This window comes from Hyperoodon ampullatus (genome assembly GCF_949752795.1).
Source record: "Hyperoodon ampullatus genome assembly, chromosome: 10".
In the NCBI taxonomy this organism is placed as follows: domain Eukaryota; kingdom Metazoa; phylum Chordata; class Mammalia; order Artiodactyla; family Ziphiidae; genus Hyperoodon; species Hyperoodon ampullatus.
This window is the reverse complement of record NC_136923.1, coordinates 77340773-77368040: the sequence shown is the minus strand read 5'-3', so window position 1 is coordinate 77368040 and position 27268 is coordinate 77340773. Positions and strand designations below refer to the sequence as shown.

The following is a 27268-nucleotide window of genomic DNA, read 5'->3' as shown; positions in this document are numbered from 1 at the left end:
AAGCAATCTAAATGCCCATTGACAGATGAATGGGTAAAGAAGATGTGGTACATATATACAATGGAATATTACTCAGCCATAAAAAGGCACGAAATTGGGTCATTTGTTGAGACGTGGATGGATCTAGAGACTGTCATAAACAGTGAAGTAAGTCAGAAAGAGAAAAACAAGTATCGTATATTAACGCATGTATGTGGAACCTAGAAAAATGGTACAGATGAACCGGTTTGCAGGGCAGAAGTTGAGACACAGATGTAGAGAACAAACATACGGACACCAATGGGGGAAAACCACGGGGGTGGGGGTGGGGATGGTGGTGTGCTGAATTGGGCAATTGGGATTGACATGTATACACTGATGTGTATAAAATTGATGATAAATAAGAACCTGCAGTATAAAAAAACAAACAAACAAACCAAAAACACAACTAATACTAAACTCCCTTTGGGTTATTTGTATGGAAATATGTTAATATAAATGTTTCAGACATTACATGAAATTTCTAAAAATCTTATATGTTCTGGTGTAATAAGTCATAATTCTAGTTATTACTTTAAAATGTATATCTCAGAAATAACTAAATTTCCTTGTCAATTGCATTAGTATGAACTTTCGTCAAATCTTTAACCATGGTCATTTTTAAGTCTTTTGTCATTTATAGACAATTCTGGGTGTACTCTGATGCTTTTGCTAAAATGTTCCTATAAAAGGTTTTCATCTTCAAGGAATTCATGGAAAAGACTCTGACAAGTACAGGTTTCTGGTAACTGACTATACTGCTGAACTGAATGAATAAGCATTTTCAGAACTCTAATGGAAAACTGATGAATTCATAAAAGTGTTAACAGAAGATCAAGATAAAAAAATTAATTACATTGGACTGAGTGAACTGATGAGGATGATTATAATTTTTGTGACTTTCTGTTTGAATAATAACCCCCCCCCAAAAAAACCCCAAAAAACCCCTGAGAATTGGAAGGGGGTGGAGCAGAGAACCACCCCTGTGAAGGGTCATTGTCCACTACTGAGTGACTTCTCAATGAAGGGGAAGAGAGAGTTATAGCTTCTTCCTTTTAAGGCTTAAGTCTCTTCTTTTGAAAAAAAAATAGTTTGCCCATTCCTTTGTTCATGCAAGTTTGTTTCATGGACCTACTGACAATGAGTAATATTTTAGGACTCAGTGCGTTAGTTTTGCACAGAGCCTTGCAAATTCTGAGTATTTGATAAATGATTACCTGGATCTGTCTTCTCGGACTGAGCTCAGTGAGGCAGGGACTGGCTGGTTTGCTTGTACCCTAAGGAACTGGCAGAGAGCTTGGCACCTTGCAAGCCTTTACTTAGATGCTTGATGGATGAATTCAGGAAAGAGAGAGAGATAAGATGACACTGAAAATTTTCACTTACATAGAAAACAAACTTCTGGTTACCAAAGCGGAAAGGGGGTGGGAGGGATAAATTAAGAGTTTGGGATCAGCAGATACAAACTACTGTATATAAAATAGATAAACAACAAAGTCCTACTGAATGGCACAAGAAACTGTATTCAATAGCCTGTAATAAACCATAATGGAAAAGAATGTGAAAAAGAATATATATGTATATCTGAATCACTTTGCTGTACAGCAGAAATTAACACAACATTGTAAATCAACTACACTTCAATGAAAGAAAAAAGAAACAAGGACATTTTAACTTAATGCTCCAACATTGCTGTAGATGTGCCCAAGGAGGAAATGTGAGGAGAAAGTTACTCTCTCCTATACAGATGAGAACTGTGTCTGTTGGCCCTTCCAGGTGGAGGGGCAGGTCTTCTAACCACCTACCTGTATATGTCTGGGACTTGGAGGTAGTGAACACCATGCTGGAGGACATTCTCTTCCTGACATCGGGTTCCTGGTCAAGTATTGTCATTATCACCTGTCTGTTCTCCACTGGCCACTCCAGGACAGCATCATTCTCTCCACTACACAGATGAAAGGCAAGTCCCAAGTACTCAGAGCTCCTGGAGCTCGTTCTGCCATGAGGGTACAAGGTCAACCCCAAACCGTAGCCCTCTGAATTGTAGAATCGAGGGCTCTGAAGTTTGTCCCCTTTAACCGTGTTCTGCAGGACTTGAGAGAAATTCCGGACCGTCCAAACCCCTGCGGGGCATGGGGTTTCTGTCAAAGTGATGTCATCCAGGTAAATTCCCCCATTCGAGTTCTGGGGGTCACCCTTTGTGCCCTCGAAAAGGTAGCGAAACTTCTTTTCCTCTCTTAGTGTAACATGGGCAATTTTCCAATTTTGGTCAGAATCTCCTGAGGACAGAGAATAAAATTGGTGACAACTGTGACCAACATTTTTGGAGAACTTACTTGGAGCCTCGTACTGTGGCAGGTGCTTTGCATGAACGATCTCATGTAATCTTCACAACAAACACAGGAGAGAACTGCTATAAACTTGTTAAGGAACTTTTCCAAAGTCACATATCTAGTATGGGAAAATAGCTAAAAAAGAAAAATTAAAAAAGACACACTCTGATTTATCATAAGAGTCTTAATCACAAATTTGTTTTCCATTATTCCATTCTGCAGGTTCTGGGCTTTCCCCTGGGTTTGTTGGTATAAATGCACCCCACCCCCTTAATGTTAGCACTGAATGCACAAGTATTGGGCTGAACCATATAAAACAGACCTTTGATAAGTCAAAAGTCAAACAATGGCAATTTCATATGTCCATATTTACAGTCCTTGGTGACACAGCAAATTCTCAACTCTTAAAGGGCACCTAGCTGTCATCCCTCTATTTGAAAAAGATGCTCTGTAAATTTCAGCCAGAAAAGTGAACCCCTCAAAACCATTATTTGTAGCATTTTCTACCCACAGAGTGACCTGGGTAGAGACAATTTGGGCTCCCGTCCTTCTGAGTAGGCTTCACTAAGGAAGTCTTCACCCTTCAAGAGCAGCAGCTTCTTCTAGAAGTACACAAAGAATGCTTTCCTTTATCTCATTTTAATTGAGAAATTCTTTGTTGAATGGAAAACTAGAAAAATACGTCTCTCCTTTTCTGTTTATGAACAAACTACCACCACAATAAAAGAATGCAAGCGCTTAGCTTTTATAACCCTGGATCTTGATTTTCAGTCAGATTACTCTCACAACCAACTAACTACCTTAGCATTTTAAGGTTTTCATGATCTTCTTATAGAAATACGTAAAGTATCACTAAGGAATATATAAGTGACTTTAGTGAAGTTAATGTATACAAGTCACTTGCTTGCCACCAACTTCACAAGTAGGTTTCAAGTTACCTCAGTGTATTAAATAATGGCATCACTCATTTTGCTGAAACAGATGCAGAAACACTTGTGGTCCACTATTTAACCACTTCTCTCCAGCAGCATCAATCCCTGCTTCCCTTTTCCCTTCCAATCTCCACCTTTGAATCACCAATTTTCTCTATTCTGGCTTTCTCCAAAGCTCTGGTGAAAACTAGATTTTTATATTCTGATTGGCCTTCTTTTTTCTTTCCCTGATTGGCCTCTTTCAATTGTATATTTCAGCCTCACCTGAGCCCGCAATTTCTGAATGGTTAAAACATCCATTGAGTGGTTAAAACATGCCAGGCGTTATGCATTTCAAAGAGGCAGAAGGGAGGTGGAGGAAAGGAAGGAAGAGGAGACAGAGGAGGAGGAGGGGGAGGAATGATGAGAGGGAGGAGGGCGAAAAGGGAGAGGGAGGGGAAGGAGGAGAAACAGCACAATCCCAAATATGAAGCCCAATCAGTCCTCGCAGGATGCTTTTAAGTACCTTGAAAGGTCTTCACCTTGACCAGCTTGCGAACGTTGCCCGTACTGTCATCCCTCCTGACCCAGACGACGAGTCTGTCTGAAGGGCTTCCTGTCATTTTATAGAAAAACTGCAGGCATTGCTGCTTCCTCTTTGGGTAAAGAATCCGAGACTCCAACAGGGCTGCCTCCTCTGCTATCCCCAAGCTGGTACTGAAGTACATGGAGTAGCCGGCACCTACGGAGAGAGGAACTTAAAGTCCCACCTCTGGCCACAAATACCCCAGGGTGCCCTCAGCCCAGGCAAAGTGAAACTGAGCAACAGCCATCCTCCAGGCAACAAAGGCTAGAACTCTTCTGGGGAAAATAAAAAGGTTGTTTGTCAGTAAATATTCTGTCTGTCTCCACGGACAGAAATGCTGGTCAAAGTCACAGCTCTCCACTGCCTCTTTTGATTGCCTTTGTTCCCAAGGTTGTGAAATGTACACCTCTGACTTAAGGAAATACAGGCTTTAAGCAAAGTTGATGGAATCTAATGTCTGTGAGACGAATTCCATTTTCTACATTAACTTTGTTGTTTAGAGATTCATTCCAAGGAAAAGAGCTGACCTCCTAGCTGTATAAGAAACTGTGGGATTCAAAGTTTTAGGAATTGGATTTTAAATATTCACAATGAGAAGGGTTCAGTTTCACCCTTTTGTAGCCTAATAACTGGGTGTACTATCAGTGGTAAAGAATCACCTTTACTGTGTTCTAAGAAGGGGCATTCGAGGCATATTAGGGACCAACTGAGGATTTCTCCTGAATGTAAAGAAAGCCTTGGAAGAACACTAAGAAAGAGGGGATAAAGGGTCTACATTTATGCCAGAGGCTGGGTTTACCCAACTCATGTATCTCAAAATTCTCTCCCCCAAAACAAGAGCAGGTGGCTAAACAAATACATCACTTGGAAAGCCAGCACACTTTTTCAAAGGCAAGGGCAATGAACAATTCTTGCATATAAAGAAGTCATCTAAACTTACTCCAATACTCAACCTCTTACCAAATGCTCCACTCAAAGCATTTCATCAAGTAAAAATGAAGTGAGCATCTACAGTTCCAGGTACTTTGACAGCATGAGTCCTTGCCTCATCCTGCCTCACATATGGGGCATGAGGAAGGATGTTTAAATAAGCTTTCCACAAAGCTGAAAAATACCATATGTCTTTAATATATCATCAGGATAAATTATATTTGCCGGTATGTTCTTCTCAATACTTTATCTTACTAGCCTTAGACTTTTGTGTCGTGAATTGCTGAGGGCTTCGGTTAAGGTAAACAAGAGCTCACAGGGCTAAGAAGCTCTCCTGGTTATCCTTGCTCAGGAATTCCACCAGTTGAGGTCAGAAGTATGAAGTGCAAGTCCAATAACTCAAGCTGAGGAGTCAGGAGACCTGAATTCTTGCCCTAGAGCTGCCACTAACTGGGTATTCATTCATCTCTCTGGGATTCAAGTGGGAAGTGGCTTCTATCCTTCGAGCTCTTTGAGTCTATGCATCTACCTGAATAAGGCAGTGCTCTCTAGCAGAGGAAACCCCATCCCATTATGTGCCTCCTGTGGAAGAAGCATAATGGCTGGTCAAGTTAACCTGAGAAAGCTTTTCTAGTTACCTCTCTGGGCTGTGGTCCTTTCCTTTCCTACTAAAATGCTAGAATATTCTTTCAGCAGATTCCTCTCACACGGAGATCACCTTTCTGTTTAGCTGGAACTTGCACATTAGCCTAGCAGCAAACCCACAGGAGAGATTAGATTAGAGGCTATGATGGAAATTTAAAGAGAGCTTCAGGCGTAGATCACCCTTTGGACACTGGAGATTATATGTTTAATAATCTGATGTGTAACAGAGACTTTCGCTCTTTGCCAAGGCGTGAGAAAGAGTGGCAATTGTTGACAACCTCTGACATTCTCCCTGGTGGCCTGGCATCTGGATGATAAGCTGGGTCTCTTCTGTGAAGGAACTCTTACCAACTCTCCCACAGGCAGAGACTAAGGGACTTGATGATAGTTCAATCTTTAAAACGCTATTATAATCTATAACCCCACCTGCTTCCAAATAGGGTTGGTACAATTTCAATGACAAGCACATATTAAAAGGGTGTTAAGATAGGAATTGAAAAATAAATACAACCTCTGGAGAGAAAGGGACGATGGGGGAAATAAGTAGGGAGTAAGGCTGCTGGTCTGCCTTTGAAGATTCTATATGCATTATCTCTTTCCAAGCTCGCTGTGAAGGATCAATAGCTTGATGGTCAGAGAGGCTTACAAAAAGCCAAAAGACTTAAACAGCAACAACGACAAAAACAATTTCCTGGAGTCACAATTAGCAAGTGGTGGAGCCAGATTTTAAACCCGGGTCTCTCCTGACTTTATGGCTTTTTCACTGCACAAACCATGTACAGGAACTATCTGAAGCTGTTATCCAATATGGCAGCTACCAAACATATATGGTGATTGAGCACTTGAACTGTGGCCAGTCCAAAGTGAGATTTGCTGTAAGGATAAAATATACACCAGATTTCAAATACCTACTGTAAAAAAGTGTGAAGTATCTCATTAATAGTTTTTATATTGATTGCATATTGAAATGTTAAGATTTTGGATATATTGGGTTAAGTATATTACTAAAGAGAATTTCCCTTCTTTTTTTTTTTTTTTTTTTTTTTTTTTTTTTGCGGTACGCGGGCCTCTCACTGTTGTGGCCTCTGCTTTCCGGAGCACAGGCTCCGGACGTGCAGGCTCAGTAGCCATGGCTCACGGGCCCAGCCGCTCCACGGCATGTGGGATCTTCCTGGACTGGGGCACGAACCCATGTCCCCTGCATCGGCAGGTGGACTCTCAACCACTGCGCCACCAGGGAAGCCCTCTCTTGTTTCTTTTTTATGTGACTGTTAGAAATTTTTACATTACATATGTGGTGCACACTGTAGTTCCACCGGAGGACACTGCTGTTAGAGACATTGCCCTAATTTACAAAGTCATATATATATATATTTGGCTGCACTGGGTCTGCGTTGATGCCCGCAGACTTTCTCTAGTTGTGGCGAGTGGGGGTATTCTTTGTTACAGTGTGCAGGCTTCTCATTGCAGTGGCCCCTCTTGTTGAGGAGCAAGGGGTCTATGCATGCGGACTTCAGTAGTTGTGGCTCGTGGGCTCTAGAGCGCAGGCTCAGTAGTTGTGGCACACGGGCTTAGTTGCTCCATGGCATGTGAAATTTCCCCAGACCAGGGATCGAACCCGTGTCCCCTGCATTGGCAGACTGATTCCTAACCACTGCACCACCAGGGAAGTCCCACAAAGTCATATATTTTTTAAAATTAAAAAAATTTTTTATTGAAGTATAGTTGATTTACAGTGTCGTTGTTAGTTTTAGGTATACAGCACAGAGATTCAGATAGATAGATAGATAGATAGATAGATAGATATAGATATTCCTTTTCAGACTCTTTTCCCTTATAGGTTATTACAAAATATTGAGTACAGTTTCCTGTGTTACACACACTCTTTATAAACTAGATAACCAACAAGTACAAAGTCATATCAACCATTATGTCTGTATCAGATTTGTCATCGCTTAAATGAAACTTTCTTTTGCATGCCCAGAATGTGGATGCTTTTTATTGCGTTAATAATAAAGATATGTTGGGCTTCCCTGGTGGCGCAGGGGTTGAGAGTCCACCTGTCAATGCAGGGGACACGGGTTCGTGCCCCGGTCTGGGAAGATCCCACATGCCGCGGAGCGGCTGGGCCCGTGAGCCATGGCCGCTAAGCCTGCGCGTCTGGAGCCTGTGCTCCACAACGGGAGAGGCCACAACAATGAGAGGCCCGCGTACCAAAATAATAATAATAATAATAATAATAAAATGAAATAAATATATGAGAAATGGTTTTTGTCCTCATTCAGAGTTCCAGGTTTTATAACTAGCATTCCAGCTGAGGCCAAACATGCTGGCTGCCATTTCCCTTTGAACCTGGAGAACCTCCTTAATGTACTTCCCTGCTGCCTTCACTGACCTGTGCATTTTCCCTCCAAGGTGTGATCCGCTTGTCCAGGTGGAATGCTGTCCTCATGGACCCAGTCAGCATCATCTCTGGTACTCTGAATCATCCCACAGATGTTTGCCTTCTCAAAATCACAGTGGTCCAAAAAGGTGTGAGTTGTGGCTGCAAATGATATTTTTGTCACCTGGTTAAAAATTTAAGGCCTCTCATGTCAAATGCCTAATGACTTAGTCTACTAAGATGTCATTGTTTTAGCAAGATTATGAGCCTTTCGTTGTCTTGATTTTTCTCAATTGTAAGTTCTACCGTCATGCATTAGAGAGCAGAACCTGCCAACACAGATGCAGCCCTACACACTTCACAGAGTCAAACTATAAAAAGGCTTACCATCATGCCTTTCTGTAAATGCCAACTGTCGACTCCTTTAGATCAAGAATGAGGTACCTATTATGCTAGGCTTTGTTCTTAGTAGATCTTCTCTACATACATATTGAACAGGATTAAAGAATGTGTCTTTGAAAACCAGTGGGGCCATTTTAGAAAACATCCCATCTCTGAGCATTAGAGGACTCCAGGAACCACTAACCTGGACAAAGAATTTAAGATACAAAATACTTTCAAGCCTATAACTATCTTGGGCTTTACATAAGGAGGCACTCTTCAAAGGGAAGCTGAAGAAGTTGGACAATTCCAGCTCCTTACATTGGCCCAATATTTTCACTTTACAGAACAAAAACACATAATTGTGTAATGACCATCTTGTGAGGTAGGTGTTACAATTTTTTCTAAGGATAGGGAAACTAATGTCCTTAATGAAATGGACAAATTAACAAAATTAACAAATTAACACAAAGGAAAATGTACAGGAAACCCATAAGGTCAGGGTGTTTACCCAGTCCTCAGACCCAGAGGTACTCACTGCAGTTGTACATTCGGTTCAGCCTCTCCAAATCGATAGCACTGAAATCCAGGCGCTGCCCAATGATGGAGTTAAACTCAGGGATCTTGGCTGTGATGGTGGGGACACTAGCATTCTTGTTAAATGAGAAAGGCTCGTAGTGCATCAAAGACTCATAATCATAGGGTGTGTTGAGGTCTGTGATGAAGTTGTCATCATAGGTGTTAAAGTTGTGCTGATAACCTGTCAGGGAGGGAATCCACAGGTCCTGATCAGTCATGTCATTTCCCCATCCTACCCTCTTTGACTAGATACTCAAGCAGAGACCAAAATAAGGGAGGGGGGCAGAATAATTCATCTTTGATTTAAATATATATACATATTTAACATATTTTATAATTTGCACAATGTATATAAAATTAATATATATTAATTTTTACTAATAACATTGTAATGTACTAATATATTATATAATAGTACATACAATTATTTTAATGGATATTAAATAGAGAAAGCCTGTGTGCAGCAACAAAGACTCAACACGGCCAAAAATAAATAAATTTTTTAAAAAGTAAGAGGAAGCTGGTTTGAGTGGGAAAGAGTCATGAGCTGGGGCCACCTTTCCCCAGGTCAGGAGAACTGATTCTGAGAATCTTTCCCTAACTCCTTGTTCAGTAAAATTGTGTGGTAGTTTGAAACTGGCATAGTAATTAAATAAATGGGTAAATACTCCCAAAGAGAAAAAAAAATACGTTATAATTAATAATAAATATATACATATTGTTAAATATATGCATAATATATACATATATTATAATGCAAATGTAATGTAAATATGCAATGCATGTTATTAAATGTATATTTAAATCAAAGATTCATTTTTATACATATAAATAAATAAATAAATGTGTGTGTGTATGTATGAGGATTTAAGAAAGAGAAGAGAAGATATCAAAGTGGAGACAGGTATTCCTCATGGTAGGAAAAGGAATTTTTGAACTCAGGAAAATATTCAGGACTGATGCATCTTGCTAACAGCCAAGTACCTCATCCACCAAGAGCTGTACCTGGCCAGCTCTCCAACAATTTAGGGAAAAGAAATCTAAGGGCAGAAGGAAAGTTTAGCACCTGGAGAGAAAGTGGCATCCTGTCAATCAAGGCTCACACTCTCCTGTTCTAGAAATTGCCCCATGGTGAGAAAAACAAAATAGGAAGAAAACTGATTTTCCTTTCAAAATAGAAAATGAAAATATTTTAAATGAGATTAGCATAAGTAAGAGAATATGCCCTGCAATGTGAAATGCTGAAATGAGAAACCACCCAGATACTCTTTTAATCCAGCAGCCATCAGGAATTTACTGGTTCAGCTGCAATAATGGGAAGTTCACAGGTTTTTAATTCCCTTCTTAGGGAGTGATAGAAAAACTGAATGAGAATACTCATAACTCTCCCAGTCAAAACTTCCCACCTTCATCATCTCCTTCTCCCTTTCTAGCTTCCCATCCAACTGTTTTTAATAATTAGAAGAAAATGTGACCAACTTTCAAAGACATCAACTCAGGTACACTCAGGATTGGAGAAGTGTGGTACAGCCTGGCAGTGGTCCCCAGATGCTTTTGGAAAAGCCCATGAACCCCTTTGATCAAGCAGCTGCATAGCACAGGGAGATCAGCTCGGTGCTTTGTGACCACCTAGAGGGGTGGGACAGGGAGCGTGGGAGGGAGGGAGACGCAAGAGGGAAGAGATATGGGAACATAAGTATATGTATAACTGATTCACTTTGTTATAAAGCAGAAATTAACACACCGTTGTAAAGCAATTATAATCCAATAAAGATGTAAAAAAAAATCAGTCTCCTAAGATAAACATAATGAGCTAACAAAAATTTCCACTGTATTCTAATAAATGTATAGTCTCAAGTTTATATTCCAATATCCATAGAACTATTAAATAAAATTTTGAACATCAAAAAAAAAAACTTGTTTTAACTATAAACCGACAATACTGATGTTACATCCTCCGAACTCACAGGGGTTTTATGGGGACTAAATCCAAGAGGGATCGAAGCATTTTCAAAGGTGGGATAGAACTGCAAGAAATAAATAACCCCAACAGGGAAGGAGGAAAGTCATTCCTTCCAGAGCACGTGGTCCAGGGATGGCCGTTAAGGGGGCAAAATTATAAAAAGCATCAAGGTAGTGTGAGGACTTGGGCGTGGGTCTGGGATCTCCTGGTAACTCTCAGTGGTATCTTAAGCAAGGCACTTTCAAGTCACTGGCTGTTTTCCTTAACTTGCAATAAAATCATCAGGTTAGAATAGATCGTTTTATTCTTTATTATCCAATGATACTTATCAGAATGCTTTACCAAATAAATGTTTTTAATACATTTTAAAATTTAACTCAACACATTTTTGTCATGCCTACTATTTACTGGGATGTGTGCTAGGTGAGTGGTAGCCCCTGGCAGTGACTAGGACAGGCATGGTCCTTCAGGGAACTCACAGCCGAGAGCTTGAAGAGGAAGTGATCTTGTAAACCAGAGCTCATGGGCAAACCTTTTGTGTAAAGGGTCAGATAGAAAATACTTTTGGCTTTGCAAGATGTATGGTCTCTGTCACAACTACTCAACTCTGCTGTTATAGCACAAAACCAGCCATAGGCAGTATGTAAACAAATGGGCATGGCTATGTTCCAATAAAACTTTATTTACAAAAGCAAACAGATATGGCCCACAGACTGTAATTTGTAGACCCCTGCTAGACCTCAGAAGTGTTTTGCTTAATAAAAGGAAACAGATCCAGAAAACACAATTCTGACTTTAAAAACAGAGATGGATTTGGGGAGAGAACTATATTGCCAATAGAGTATCTTCCTAGATTAAATAATAAGATTGCCATCAACTGAAGATGAGATGCAATAAAGTCATAAATTACCCTGAACAATAATACTGCCCTTGCTTATGATCTAAATTGGATTTGATGTCTCATTTGAGAAGAGTTCTCCAGTGATTGCAAGCAGTTTAGATACATGAAATTACACCTAATGAAAACACAGACAGGAGATGAGCAAAGATGGTGAGTCATTCATGCTCAACCCAAAGCTGAGCATGTCTGCAAATTATCCTTGTAAGTGTACAGGAGACCTCATATGAAAGTGAAAGGAGACCTCATATGGCCTAAAACTATCTTAAAAGCACCTAGCATTGTGTTCTTCAAGACTTAAAAATGCGAATGTTTTCTGCTTCCTCATGTCATTTTCAGCAGAGTTAAGTATATAAGAGAAAGTAAGAAATTCAGGCCTCTAGCAAATTCAGACGAAGTCTAATAGTGCCCGGAGCCTCCCAAGCAGAGATTCGGTCCTTTGATCTTCATTCTCCTGTCGCATCTACACAGACCCAGATATAAGGCAATTACCCCTGGGAGACAAATGTACTGTCTTTGATCTATTATTTCATACTTGGGTGAATACTGTCTAGAACTTCTCTAGATTGTACCGGGGAACAAAGAAGAATATTACTTGGCCTCTAGCTCAGTGGTTGAATGGTAGGATGAGTGGGAGTATATGTGTGGGTCCAATCCTGGTAACAGATTAGGCTTTTACAAACCACATAGTTTCCCCTCCTCCCACCACTACTCCACATTCATGAAATATCAGAATAGGAGGTGCCGGGAGGGACACAGATTTAGAAACCCCAGAGGTGATTTTGATGGGATTAGCCATCTGTACCCCTGCCTCCTGTGAGATCCATGGTTACAGCTTACTCCAAAACGAGCTAGTTCTGGCAGGAGTCTTTTGGAGACCGATATTTAATGTTAAAGTATGGCCAGTTCCTCCAAGTCCCTAAAATTATTAGAGATGCACTGCAATCTGTGAACTCATATGTTAAATTGGGATCTAAATGAAACATAATTACAAGGCAATGATTTGCTTCATGAAAACCATGTGTGGTCATAGTTAAGGCACTTCCAATACATTAAAGTTTCATTAAGCTATCACTGCCCAAAATAATGCTTTTCCACTTCCTGAACTAATTCCTAATCAAAAATGAGGTGTTGGGACTTCCCTGGTGGTCCTGTGGTTAAGATTTCACCTTCCAATGCAGGGGGTGCAGGTTTGATCCCTGGTCAGGGAGCTAAGACCCCACATGCCTCACGGCCAAAAAAAACCAAAACATAAAAGAGAGGCAATATTGTAACAAATTCAATAAAGACTTTAAAATCAAAAGAATCTTTTTTAAAAAACTAGGTGTTTTCAGAAACACAGCATGGAATTTTTTCCCCCACCCATTGGGAAACTGAGTTATAACATTTTCATCAGAATTGTTAGAATAACTACATAATAATATGTGAAATAAAACTGTGTTATCCTTTACTGTGTTATCCTTTATGAGCTGGGGGCAGAAGGAAAGAGGTGCTTAGAAAGGAGAAAGAAAAGACTTGTACATTTTGATTAATCAGAAAAACTATTAGCTAGAATTAACACAATTGGGAGTGCAAATTCAGATAAAAGTTGGTTTTGTTTTGTTTTTTGCTGTAGTTGTTGTTTTGTTTTTAAGCACCTATTGTTGATTTCGTAAAGCACCAAAAAAAAATTCTGGAGCATGTCTTAGGATTATCATACAGTCAACTAGACCTCATGTAGTTTTCTAGAGCTACACAAGATTTCACATGCAGAAAAAGGACCCTGCCATCCTCAGAGACCTAATTCATTTTACTCACTAAGACAGGAGAATAGAATTTTAGATAGATTTTCAACAAAAACATTGAAACAAAGCAAGAGGTTTTGATTATCAGTTAACCCTACATTTAGTTAACCACCATTCACCTTTCCCTGAGACACTTACATGGGATCAGTTGTGACCAGATGAGCACAGCCTACAGGAGAGGTCATATTTTGTGTTCCTTCTGGAGAAATTGAAGCTCCCATTCATACATAGGTTTGGCTTGGTCATCCCAGGGTTGGGCTGAGCAAGTGATAAAGATAATAGTACCTTGGGTTCATACACACCTGGAAGAATTTCATCCCACCAGATGGTCACATAATCATCCCGGTCCGTCCTTGACTGCTCATGGTAGAACCCCAGAGCATGCAGGATCTCATGTTCAATGATGGCCTTATAGTCACATCCCTGGCCAATGGAAAGGTTCTGTCCTACGTGTTGGTCGCCAACCTCAGACCAGCACCTTTAAAGAGAAGAAAGAAATTTTCTTCTAGAGAATTCTTAAACAGCTGTAATTCATAGGATTCCAAAACACAAATTAGGTTAGGTTTGCAGAAATTTAGGTTTGATTTCCAAAAGAAACTATTAATAGCATTCTCATCAACATAGGGCACTGGTGAAAAAAGCAACATTCCCTGGAGAGAATATTATGCAGGCTTTAAAAGTGATAGGCCATTATAAAAGTGGCCATTTTTTTAACTGATAGGCCATTATAAAAGTATGCCTACATACTCAGAGGCAAATCAATCCTAATAATGCATCAGGTAAAAAGAAGTAAAAATTGGCATTTTTCTTCACCTTCACAAACCCATGGGGCATTCCAAAGAACAACACTATTGCTTTTATACCACAAAGCTGTCTCTGAGCAGTGGCTGTGGTTGATTTACATCTTCTCCTTTACATTTTCATGACTTTTCAAATTTCCTGTAATCAGCAGGCATATATTTTATGATCATAAAAAAGAACCTCATTAAAAATGCAAGTTAGTCAAGTTCATTTCTTGGGGTATTACCCAATCTGCAGCATTATGACAACACACAGCAGGTGGCCTAACTTATGTCTGAAGAGCTCCAGGCAAGAAGGACCCATAAATTCCCTCAGAAAATGGTGGACTCAGGAACTGCTAGCAGATACTCTAAATTCCTCATGTGCAGCCTCTTTCCCTCTTTTTCCCAATTATTTTTGTCTTTTCTCATAAATCTGATTTTCCACCTCAACAAGGATCTATACCTTAACCAATGCTCAACAGAATAAGAGATCTGACAATAGTTTAAATGCTACCAGTGAATTGTGAGTTCCTTGGTGACAATCACATTAAATTACCTGCCACTGTTTTCCCAAGATTGCTAACATCATAAAAGTTCAAAGGCTAATAGGCTTGATTTCTACTCAGAGAAAAACCTTAGTTATTTTCTAACAACTTTATTAAGGTATACTTTACATACCATAAAATTCACCAATCTTAAGTGTACAATTCAATGATCTTTAGTTAATGTACTGAGTTGTGTAAACATCACCATTATCACATTGCCTGATGGTAGCATTTTGTTACCAATTCAGAGTTTACTCTGCAAAATATCCACAATCCAGAGGAAGCATTTATTATTTATCTTTTTTTAACATCCCTCCCCAAAAGAAAGGTGTAAGTTGCAAAATACCATAACTCCACCACTCTGTAAATCTTTGACCTTGTCCTTCTGAAAGAGTCCAGTTAACCTCCAGCTTCAGAGGAGCAGGATCCTGAAGGGTTTGGGGCACTTTGGGCCAGCCCCTTCCCTGGACCCTCTTCCTCCCTTTTCCCCTCCCCTAACTTAAATGTAATAGAGACATCTCCCGACTGCAGTCAATGAGTCCCTCAAATTCGGGTTTTCCCTCTCTTTCCACCTCCCATTTGTCCTTCCCTCTCCTCTGCCTCTACATCCTTCTCCTTTCTTCATCTCTCTGACACTCAGTTTGGCTCTGCCTGATGCTTCACTTCACACTATGTTAGAGGTCCTGCTTCTGCGGTCACCATAGCATACTAGAACTATTCACTTGTTATTACTCCACCACCCCTACTTGCCAAGCTTACACCTTTTGAGGTCTAAGACTCTTCTCGAGAAGCTAAAACGTGCTAACTTCCTTCTTTACGTCTGTTATCCATCCATGATTAACAAAATCCCCACCTTCGGAACTAGATAACGAAATCCAGGCAACACCTAGAGGCCATGTTGGGAACTGCAGTGTGAAGAGATACCTCCAGCTGGGTCTTGAAGACACAGACCTACAGAGTCATGGCAGATGGTGGCTTTGCTTCCCAACTTCATCTAGCTCAGACTGGTTGACATAAACACCGCTGAAGACAAAGGTCTTCTTTCTTGATATACCATTTATTTCTTCTTAGAAATAAGTAACTCTGAAAAGCAAATCTACATCTAGAACTTTTCAAAGAGGTCCAGCCATCAGAGTACTATAATTTAAAACAGAGCCATCAAAAGGATGCATTTTATACTTTAATAAACCTGACTTTAAAAAAAAAAGGACTGTAATTTAAAGCATAACCTCAACTCAGGAAAAGAACTGAGATGAGTCTCCCTGGTTCCCCATGGTATCCAAACAATTCATTCTCTACAGAGCTCATTAAAAATGTGATGCCACTTTAAAAAATTCACAGTGAAAGATTTGATTTTGCTTTTAGTTTCTTTCCAATTTATTCTTTTAGCCTTTGAAAGAGATGTGTCACTTTTTATAATCAAAGGATGTGTGATTTTCACACTCTGTAAAATTTCATACTAACCCATCAAACTTCTGAAAGATGATGTATGAGCTCTCTCCTTCATAGGGCTTGAAATCCACACAGGACTTGAGGCGGAACATTTCAAAGGCATAGAGAATAGCTCCTTTCGCATTCAGTGCTGCAGAAAGCAATAAAAATATCAATGAGCCTTAGCTAGCTCTTGGATAATATATATAACCTATAAATATAGAAATCACGCCACCACATGAAATCCACTGGGGTCCATGACAGTTTTTTTTTTATAGTAAATAAATTCCTTGAAAACTAAAACTGACAGATTATTTGTGGATATAAACACTAAGTGCATATGTTAAATACATAATGTATATATATCTACAAAATAAGAATACAGTTACGTATGTGTGGCTGAACAAAATCATAGCTTCCCCACTTTCTCCCTTTCCTTATCCCCCATTTAAGCAGAAGTTCTGAGTACCTTCCCTCAGGACAGCTGCATGGCAGAGCACAAGACAGAAGTAATTCAAGCCATTTCTGTCTTCTGGATAAAGTGCTTTGGAGAGCATTGAGAAAGGGATTCCTTCCCCCAATCTAAAAAGTCACCCCCTCTTGCTAGAGGAAGAGAGCAGAGCTTACAGAGGTTTATGGCTTCTGAAAGCATAAGAAGTACATGTAATATTTATGCTGCTTCCCTGTAGGACCCCCAATAGATGGCAAGCCTAGACAGGCAGCTCTGCAGGCAGCCTTAGAAAAGATTTCTGTAACCCAAGTTTGGAACCAAAGCAGCAGAAGCCTTATGGACCTATAGATGCCTGTTAGTAACCTTTGTGGATCAATGACCAAAGATCAAATATCATTCCTTTTCCCTAATCTGCACGTGTACATACCTTGGTATTGCATAAGACAAGGATGGGTGGGGTAGAAAGATACTCCAAAGGAAAGGTGATTGTTTCTTACCGTGTGTGTGTGTGTGTGTGTGTGTGTGTGTGTAGTTTTTAATCCCATCAACTTGTTGGAGGTAGGTCTCTAAGTTACAACTTAAGCTAAGTTCTATAAAATTAAATTATATTCTTGCACATTTGATTTTCAGCATTCTTTCAAAGAGTTTATAATTCTTGGCAGTTTACCACATACTTATCTCATATTTTTCTGGCCCTTATTTAATAAACTACTGAGTTGGAGACTCCACCACTCAGATGTCATAAAATCATATTCAGGTCATTAAAGAAAGTCATTGGAACAATTAGTAAATTAATTGTGGAAACAGCACACACAGCAACAGCAAGAGCATGCATTAAAACTATTGGACAATGTTCACGGACTTTTACCTATTCTTACTGAGAAACATCTATAATTTGAAGATATGTACCTAAGACAGCTTGGTTGTTACAAAAATATAAGGAAAAATGTTTGATTATAATGAAAGTCATACTTTCTATAAGATTGTGTTGCTTTTGTTATCTTCAAGCCAAATAGTGGAAACACTGAGAGTGGTTGATTTAAAAATCACATCTATTCTGCCTTCCCTAGATCTGGGTAGGTTGTGAAAGGGGAATTAAGCAACTCTGTAATAATTTTGTAAAAACTGTCCTGACATCATTCAAAAGAAAAAAACCGAAATAAAGCCCACCTGAAGTCTCCTTCTTCACCATAAAGCCAACCCTGAGTGCACTTCCTCTGAAAACCACACTTGATGTTTTGTGTGTTGTCTTTACATAGGTGATTTCCTCTCCTTAAGACACTGTTAACTCCTTGAGAGAAAGGACCTTATCTTTTGCCTCATTGTTTCCTAGCTCCCAGTTCTTTACTCTGCCCTGACCTGGTAGGTTTTACATGGATCTGTCTTGAACAATCATGTTAGTTTTGAAAACCACTAGTCTTTTTTATACCTGGATCAAATAATATGAGAAGAGTTCAGTTCAGATACCAATGACTACATATTGGAGGATTAGCGTAGGAAAGCTAACTATATTTGGTTTAAGAATCCTTTGAGAGGGGAAAAGTGGGGTGAAGGAATAAATTAGGAATTTGGGAGTAACATATACACACTACTGTAAATAAAAATAAACAACAAGGACCTACTGTATAGCACAGGGAACTATACTCAATATTTTGTAATAACCTATATGGGAAAAGAATCTGAAAAAGATTCTTTTTACATATATATATAAAATGAAATCACTTTTCTGTACAACTGAAACTAACACAACATTGTAAATCAACTGTACTTCAATAAAAATAAATAAATTTTTTAAAAAAGAATGCTTTGAGAGAGTTTTTCATTCTGATAATAGGGGAGGAATTTGAATCTGACTAACCCTCCCACAGTTAACAATTATTAAATTTAGGAAAAATTAAGAAAGGAAACTCTTTGAAAGGATACACATTAGGCACTGGAAAATGCCTAAAATGGGCAGAAACTGAAGGAGGGTTTATTCTTGAAAGAAGGAAATGTCATTGGTTAAGATTCCCATTGATACAACTTTGTACATGAGAGCACAGCTTAATATAAATATTTATAAATATACATACATAAGTATTTGAACAACACCAACAATCACCTTGACCTATTTGACACTGATAGGCTAATATGACCTAAAACTGTAGAATACAGGTTCTTTTCAAGTGCACATGCAATATCACCAAGCTAGATCATAAAGTAGATCACAAAACATATCTCAGTAAATTTCAAAAGACTGAAATCTTAGGGAACTGGTTCTCTGACCTCAGAAAAATAAACTTGAAATCAATAATAGAATATCTAGAAAAATTCCAAATATTTGGAAAATTTTAAACACACTTTTAATTGACCCATGGTTTTAAAAAATCATAACTGAAATTAGAAAATATCTAAACTAAATTTGAATAAAGATACAACATATCAAAATATGAAGAAAGTAGTCAAAACAGTGCTTCAAATAAAATTTATGGCTTTAGATGTCATATTATAGCATTGTATTTTATGAGGAAAACAAAGACTTAAAAATATGATACAAATTTCCACCTTAAATGTAAAAAAAGAAGGGCAAATTAAACCTGAAAAAAGTAGAAGAAAGGAAATCATAAAGACAAGAGCAGAAAGCAAGAAAATAAAGAGTAGAGAAGCAAGAGAAAATTAATAAGTCAAAAATTGGTTCTTTGAAAGGATTAAGAAAATCAATACACTGCTTTTTAAAAAGAAGGCAAGTCACAGACTGGGAGAAAATATTCATCATATATACCTGACATAATTTATCCATAAAATATATAAGCTCTACAAATAATGAAAAGACCAACAATATAATTTTAAAAATCATGAAAGAGTTGGACAGACACTTCATAAAAGAAGATATGTAAAGAGTCAATAGCACATGAAAATGTGCTAAATATTATTAGTCATTAGGGAAACTCAACTTAAAATCACAGTGAGATACCATTTCACAACCACTAGAATGGCAACAATTAAAAAGATTAACTCCACCTATGTTAGTGATAAGGTGGACCAAAGGGGACACAGACATTGCTGCTGAGAATGAAAAATGTCACAGCCAATTTGAAAGATTGTTTGGCATTATCCTATAAAGTTAAACATATATTATTTACCATAGGATCAAGCAATGCTATTCCTAGACATTTATTTACCCAAGATAAATAAAAAACACATATCCACGCAGACTTGTACAAGAATGATCACAGCAGCTTTCTTCACAATAGACTCCAAACTTGAAACAGCCCCACATCCATCAACAGAAAAATGGATAAACAGTTGCAATATATTCAGACAAAGGAATACTAATGAGTAATGAAAAAGAATTAACTACTGGCCCACCACAATACAGAAATATTTAAACATGGTAAGCAAAATAAGCCAGATACAAAAGAGGACATACTATGAGATTCCAGTTATCTGCAAATCAGTTGTAAATCAGGTAAAACTAATCTATAGGGGAAAAAATTAGAATGGTAGTTGTCTCTTGGGGAGTGGAGGTGGGGATTGGCTGGAAAAGAGCACAGGGGAACTTTCTAGAGTATTGGAAGTGTGGGTTGCATAAGTCTATGCATTTCTCAAAAGCCTGGTTTGTGTATTTCACCCTATGTAAATTTAACTTTAATAAAGGAATTTATACAAATGTCAAACTCTAATTAGAATGTTTTGCTTTTTGCAATGGTATGAGCCCAGGCACCTGAACTCCTTTTTTAACTTGAAGGTGATTCTCATGTGATGCTACTTGAGAGTCACCACTCTATCCTCACAGCTGCTACCTTATTTCAGGCCACCTGTCTTCAGTTTTTGTGTCTATTCATCTGTCACCTACCTTGCAGCTAAGGAGACCTTGCTACTCAAGGTGTGACCAGGGGACACACCTTGAGTAGCTGAATCTGGCACGGAAGAGATTCAGTAAGTACACTTATGTCTTAATGGGAAGGTGGTGGCACGGGTGAGACAAATAGGAAGAAAAATCATCATGGGGAAGAAAATCCATTTTAAAATTAATGTTTCTTAAATCATGTCCCAGTAAATAGGGATGCTCCTTGAATTTCCAAGTGCACTGTCAAACACTGGGGAAAAACAACTCAGCTCAATTTTCCATAAAATAACTGAGAACAACAGCACTTGTTACTATGTAGCTTTTCTCCAGAAAAGGCATGGGAGGCAGCACTGATAAAGAGTGATGGAAAATTCTTGAAACATAATCTATGTCTCCTGAGAAGGGGAGCAGTGCAGCAGCTCATTAAGACTGAGCAACATTGTCCTAGCTTCCCCTCTCCTCTTGAATCTTCCCCATCCACAGAGGATGGGCCTCCCAGACAGGCATTGCATCATGGTGGCTGCTGAGCTGTCAGTCAGCTGCTTGATGTCAGCCAGTGTCCACGCGTGGCTTCTAATATTTATTTAATTCCACCAATTACTATTTTCAACAATGAACAAAATGCAACTGATTTCAGTCCTTTATATTAAGAGAGAGAAAAGAATAGAAAATTTTAATACAGAGGAACAAGGACAATGAACATGTGAAATATAGTCTTTTCTATTTCTCAAAAGTGTGACATGTTTGTCTTGCAACAGAAAGGGAAGAAATCAACATGTTGAAACTAGTATCCTGGTACCATATTTAGATTCACCTAAACAAACTGTTATTGCAAGTGCACATTTTTCATTGCTATGAATGTCAAATTATATTTCATTTTTGTTCTTTGTGTTGCTCCTGGTCTGATTAACATGTTAGTGTGTTCTGCATTTTAAAAATCATTATTTGATACTCTGTATCTCAGACTGGCCAAGCAGCATGGGTTCAGATGTAATGTCATGCCTCTCATACCATGAGGTAAAGAACTGTCAGAGCTTAGAAACCCTCTTATACGTTGGCAGTTACCCCAAGTCTGAAGCTGACGATCAGGAGGAGAGGTGAGAGAGAAGAATTCAACTCAAAACTCCTAATGAAGAACAATTAATCTTACCCAGATTGTCGGCCAGGATGTAAGGGATGGGGAACTTCCACCTGGTGTTGGGGTCTCTCAGGCCATTTCTGGAATTCTGCAGAAACAAAGGCAAAGGTGACTGGACAGCTGGTCCCCTTGGCTTCCCCCTTCTCTAAACTCTCACACCACAAACAATCTGTCACACAATTCAAACGGTTTAGTCAATTTGTCTTCTGATTATATTGTAAAAACAATAGAAGTTCATTATAGACATTTTAGAAAATTCCAGAGAAATTTTTTAAGAACCAAATAAAGGTGACCTACAATTCCTCAAAGCTGAAATAGCCACTTTCAATATGGTGGTGGATTTCCTTCTCTCTCATGCTTCACTTATTAGGAAAATTGGATGGACAAGCAATTTAATAATTATAGACTCTTTTGTACTGTTCGCTAATGTTTTCATCAGTTTTTGTTTACCAGCAACCACAGTGGAAGTCTTTGTGGGTACAGATTATAGATGAGATTCTTTCATCTCAGTGGCTGGACACAGAGTAGAAGCTCACCATCCTATGACACAGCCAGTCCTGGGGGGAATGTTATTGTGTTCCTAGCAGGTACTCACCTGTAGAAAAATGTCCCCCTGAAAGAGGTCCAAGCCTGCAGCTAGACATGGATTTTAAAAAAAGAAATATTTGAATGAGAATTACTAAAAGGGATCTCTCAAAATAAAATGAATCTTTTCTATTGTACGTCTTTAGTTGTTAATCTTTATGTGGTGAAACTCTTTTGAAACAATGCAAAAATTTCTTCTAATTGAACAAATGTAAATAGCCAATAAATATCAGATATAGTCACATTCTCTATCGTCATTTTTGGAACAAGAAACCTAGAGGGCATTATGCTTAGTGAAATAAGTCAGACAGAGAAAGACAAGTACTCTATGCTATCACTTATATATGGAATCTAAACAATAAAACAAACGAGTGAATATAACAAAACAGAAATAGATATAGAGAACAAACTAGTGGTTACCAGTGGCAATAGGGAAGGGGGTTGGGAAGGGCAAGATAGGGGTAGAAAGATTAAGAGGTACAAGCTACTATGTATAAAATAAATAAACTACTAGGATATATTATACAGCACAGAGAATATAGTCAATATTTTATAATAACTGTAAATGGAGTATATCTTTGAAAATATTGAATCACTCTGTTGTACAACTGAAACTAATATTATGGTGTAAATCAACTATACTTCAATAAAAAAAGAAAAGAAATCTTGTCCAAGAATCTTAAAAGTAAGAGACAAGTTAGAAGGAATCTTTTTGGTCATTGACTTCATTGACTTCAAAACTCTCACACGTTGGGGGTCAAAATGGGATTTCCTGAGACAGGAAATGAGGTACCAGGTGGTCAGCAGCTGAGTGAGCTATAGAATTTCCGACTTCCCGTCCAGGGTCCTTTCTGCTATTGTACTATCCTTCTTCCCCACCCTAGCTAAATGGGTTGATTTTGCTCTTCCCCATGAAAAAACAATGGTGCCCTCCAAAGCCAAGCTCAGGGTGCTGCCCTGATAATAAAGAAGACCTGGCAAATATGGGTAGATCCATTCAAAACCATGGCTCCAAACATCTGCTGTCAGGACCTTAGCAGAATACACTTTCTCCCTGATGGCATTGGCCTCAGAGTGTTTCTGAAAGTAAGATCCTTAAAAGGGAAGATCCTGGTGGGATAACTAAGGTCATTTAAAAGAATGTCACTTCTTATTACAGCCCTAAAATTTGACAAGCAGCCTTCCCTTGAAAACACAGACTACTTCAGACAGAATCATCAGATCATACTTCATTCTGAGAACAGCCCCTGATTTACAGCTGGAAAATCAAACTAGAGGACAGTCACCACAACTTCACATGGAAACAGGGATCTTATTTGGCAAAGCTTACAGCTCATTCGGGAGCTAGGTTCAGGCTCTGTAATGACACTGTGGAGGTGTTATTATGATGAGGCTTCCTGGTTGTGCTTGTTAATGACAACTAAGGCTGTCCCCGAATCACTCCCTTCCTCACGCACATATTTCCTAGATTTGCTTAACCTCAGGACCCTAACCTAGTCATATAACAGCACAATTAAACAACAACAAACAGCAGTGATGCCACTGCCTCACAGGCAGCAGGACCCAGGTTTTGAATTGCCTTTTCAGTAGGGCTACTATGGGCTGGTCCATCCATACTCTTGCCTAGGCCAGTCCTGGGCAAAATTATGCATTTCTTGACCCCTGGCCTGGATGAGGGTAGGGCTCTCCCAGAGCAATGTAAAGAAGCCTACTGGGACCTTGGCTCCAAGGGCTGGTCAGCATGGATGGGGTCACAGAGGAGTGAGGGAGTGCAGTAGGAGAATTTCACCAAGAAGTACAGATCCATTGAAAGCAAGCCCCAGCCTGTTCACTACCCAATTTTTTCATGTAGCATATACTTATTAAGTGCCTAATGTGTCCTACACCTTGTTCTAGATGCTGGGGATATAGTGGAGAACAAAACAAAGCACTCAGGGAGATGACATTCTTGATTGGAGAGGAAGGGGATACAAATAAATAAATAAATGTAAAGTATGGCTGATGATGAAAAGCATAATTGAAACCCCCCCCCCCCATAAAACAGAGTAAGAAGGAAAAGAGTGCTGAGGTGAAGGAGGGTTGATATTCATAAATGGTGATCAGGGAAGGCCTGCCTGAGGAGGTGGCATTTAAGCAGAAATCTAGTGGAGTGGGGAGTGAAGGAAGGGAATTGAAGGCAGAGGTAACAGCAAATAGAAACATCCTGAGGCAGGAAAGCCTTGATGGTTAGAGCAGCCTTAATAAGTGGGAAATAAATCTAATCTCATTGGTGTTGAATCCTCTGGGGGATTCTGATGCTAAAGTTTGAGAAGCACTGTGCTAAAACCTCAAGGCTTTCCTGCCTCAGGATCTTTAAGATACAGCAGATCCTCTGAATTACATACACCTTGACTGCCTGACTTTAAAGAGAGGTCGCTTGATGCCTGGCTCTGAAGTCTTGAGACCCATTCACCCATTTACTTTCCTAAGTGATTTCTACTTTGCCCCTGCAATCATTCTCAAGGTTTTCCAACTAAATATCACCTAGACTGGCTTCTCTGTAAATGGGACAAAGCCAGAGGAATTTATCCCTAAGGTACGGGATTTTTTAGTTTTACATTCTTCATATAGGACTGAGCTATTAAGCTATGAGTCAAAGGACCTGGAGGTGAGCTCTACCACTGCCATCTGTGATCTTCGGTGAGTCAACTTGACCCAAAGGAGCCTCCTGTTCCCTCCTGCAAAATGAAAATAGCACTCACCCCATTACAGAATTTTTTTTTTTTTTTTTGGTACGCGGGCCTCTCACTGCTGTGGCCTCTCCCACTGCGGAGCACAGGCTCCGGACGCGCAGGCTCAGCAGCCATGGCTCACAGGCCCAGCAGCTCTGCGGCACGTGGGATCCTCCCGGACCGGGGCACAAACCCGTGTCGCCTGCATCGGCACTTGGACTCTCAACCACTGCGCCACCAGGGAAGCCCCCCATTACAGAATTTGACAAATAAATATGCAATTGGATATGAAAGCTTTTGTAAACTATAAGGTACTTATGATCATGAATATGGAACCTCTGTTTCCCACCAATTCTAACCAAAAATACCCAGAATATCGCGGCTTCTCCCTCATTTTAGAGACAGGACGAGAAAGAAAAGAGAGGCGATTACTTGGCATCTCTCTCCTCTCAGTAATGGATGAGACCAATCGATTTCTTCAAGGAATGTTTTTGTGGACAAGATGTCGAAACAGAGACACTTTACACTCTTCTCCAAGTCCCAAGCAAACAGTTGTTAGTGAATATGACAGGCCAGTAAAGGGACTCGGGTTTTTTCCCCACTAAATATAACCAAAGGCATATTCCTTACATTTTTCTTTAGCAAGCAAAATAATCATCCATTTTCCCTTCTTTTTTCTTTTTTCAAAATGAAAACTGGAAGAATAAATTTTTTACCAACAAAAATCTTGTTATATATTTCTAGATCCACTGAGCACTCACTAGTTCTAGAAAATTTGGTCTAACCATTATTCTCTTCCCACATTTCTATTTTCAGAAACTCTGCAAATTCTAATGAGGCACGAATGAACAGTTCTCTCCTAAAGTTACCCAATACCATACTATGAAGGTTAAGAGATTTTCAGCAATTCTATCACAGGATTTTAAATTACTTAAAGGCATTAATGATGGCAGAAATTACACCCACCTAAATTGATTTCTGAAATATCCTTCTGTTCATCAAACTCTCCATCATGTACTGTTAAAAGTGGGGGAAAAAATTGTTACCAGTCTTGCTGAAAAATGAGAGAAAGTTCAGAAAACACTCTATACATTTCAATTAGTTCTTACCATTTCCTTTAGAAAGATGCTTAATCTGAAAAGAAATAAAGATACAGTAAATGGATAACATATACTACGATGAATATTTCTAAATACCATGAAGAGCAGAACCTACTTACCGATACAGCTGCTATGTGGGCAAAAAACAATATGAAAGAGAGAATGCAAGCAGATCTCTTCCAAATCATTTTTGCAAGTGAACAGATTTTAGCAAAGACACCTTGTGATAAATACTTGGACCTTGCTCTGGCTGTCATATTAGAAACTTTGACCCTTATATATGTTCTGTAGCAATGAAGTCGTCAAAGAAAATGTCTTTGCCCCATTTGAGGACAGGTGCTAAGTTTAACAGAAAAGCTCAGGTTCCAGAGACCAGGGAAAAGTTTGAAAAAGTTAATATTGAAATAAGCATTTAAAAATAAATGACATTCCTATACACTAGCAATAACTGTCCATACAATATATTAGGTAAAAAATCCATTTCACAATAGAAATAAAAATAATCTATAAAATGATCATAAATTACTTAAATCTAATAAAAATGAACTAGAGTTATAGGTAAATGTTATAAAGCAATCAACAAAAAATAAAAGAGCTATCTATACACACATATATATATATATTTATATATATGAGATATTTTGATGGGAAGACAGTATAATAAAGATGGTCATTATTTTGATATTAGTCTATATATTCAATGTTATTTTAATAAAAATCTTTAAAAAAATTTTTAATTTGGCGTATAGTTGATTTACAATGTCATGTTAGTTTCAAGTGTACAGCACAGTGATTCAGTTACACACATATATGTATTTTTAGATTCTTTTCCGATATAGGTTATTACAAAATATTGAGTATAGACCCTATGCTATACAGTAGATCCTTGTTGCTTATCTATTTTATATATAGTAATGTGTATATGTAAATCCCAACCTCCTAACTTTCCCTCCTTCCCCTTTCCCCTTTGGTAACCGTAAGTTTGTTTTCTATGTCTGTGAGTCTCTTTCTGTTTTGTAAATAAGTTCAATGTATCTTTTTTGTTTTAGATTCCACATATAAGCAATATCATATGATATTTGTCTTTCTCTGTCTGGCTTATTTCACTTAGTATGATAATCTCTAGGTGCATCCATGTTGCTGCAAATAGCATTATTTCATTCTTTTTTATGGCTGAGTAATATTCCATTATACACACACACACACACACACACACACACACACACACACACACACACCACATCTTCTTTATCCATTCATCTGTCGATGGATATTTAGGTTGCTT

At 38.7% G+C, this 27268-nt stretch overlaps 1 protein-coding gene across 1 annotated transcript in view; it reads right to left on the bottom strand.

Moving 5' to 3' along the window:
- MEP1A (meprin A subunit alpha) overlaps positions 1-26171 on the bottom strand; it is a gene marked incomplete at both ends in the record, with an annotated part of 38045 nt that extends 11874 nt beyond the window's left edge. Inside the window, 11 exons of the mRNA XM_079712651.1 lie at positions 1824-2297; positions 3789-4004; positions 7819-7968; positions 8726-8947; positions 13714-13889; positions 16203-16320; positions 21600-21675; positions 22183-22223; positions 25850-25900; positions 25993-26017; positions 26103-26171. Coding sequence (XP_079568777.1) covers positions 1824-2297; positions 3789-4004; positions 7819-7968; positions 8726-8947; positions 13714-13889; positions 16203-16320; positions 21600-21675; positions 22183-22223; positions 25850-25900; positions 25993-26017; positions 26103-26171 — 1618 coding nt within the window. The remainder of the gene's footprint in view (positions 1-1823; positions 2298-3788; positions 4005-7818; positions 7969-8725; positions 8948-13713; positions 13890-16202; positions 16321-21599; positions 21676-22182; positions 22224-25849; positions 25901-25992; positions 26018-26102) is intronic.
- Positions 26172-27268: the final 1097 nt, after the last annotated feature.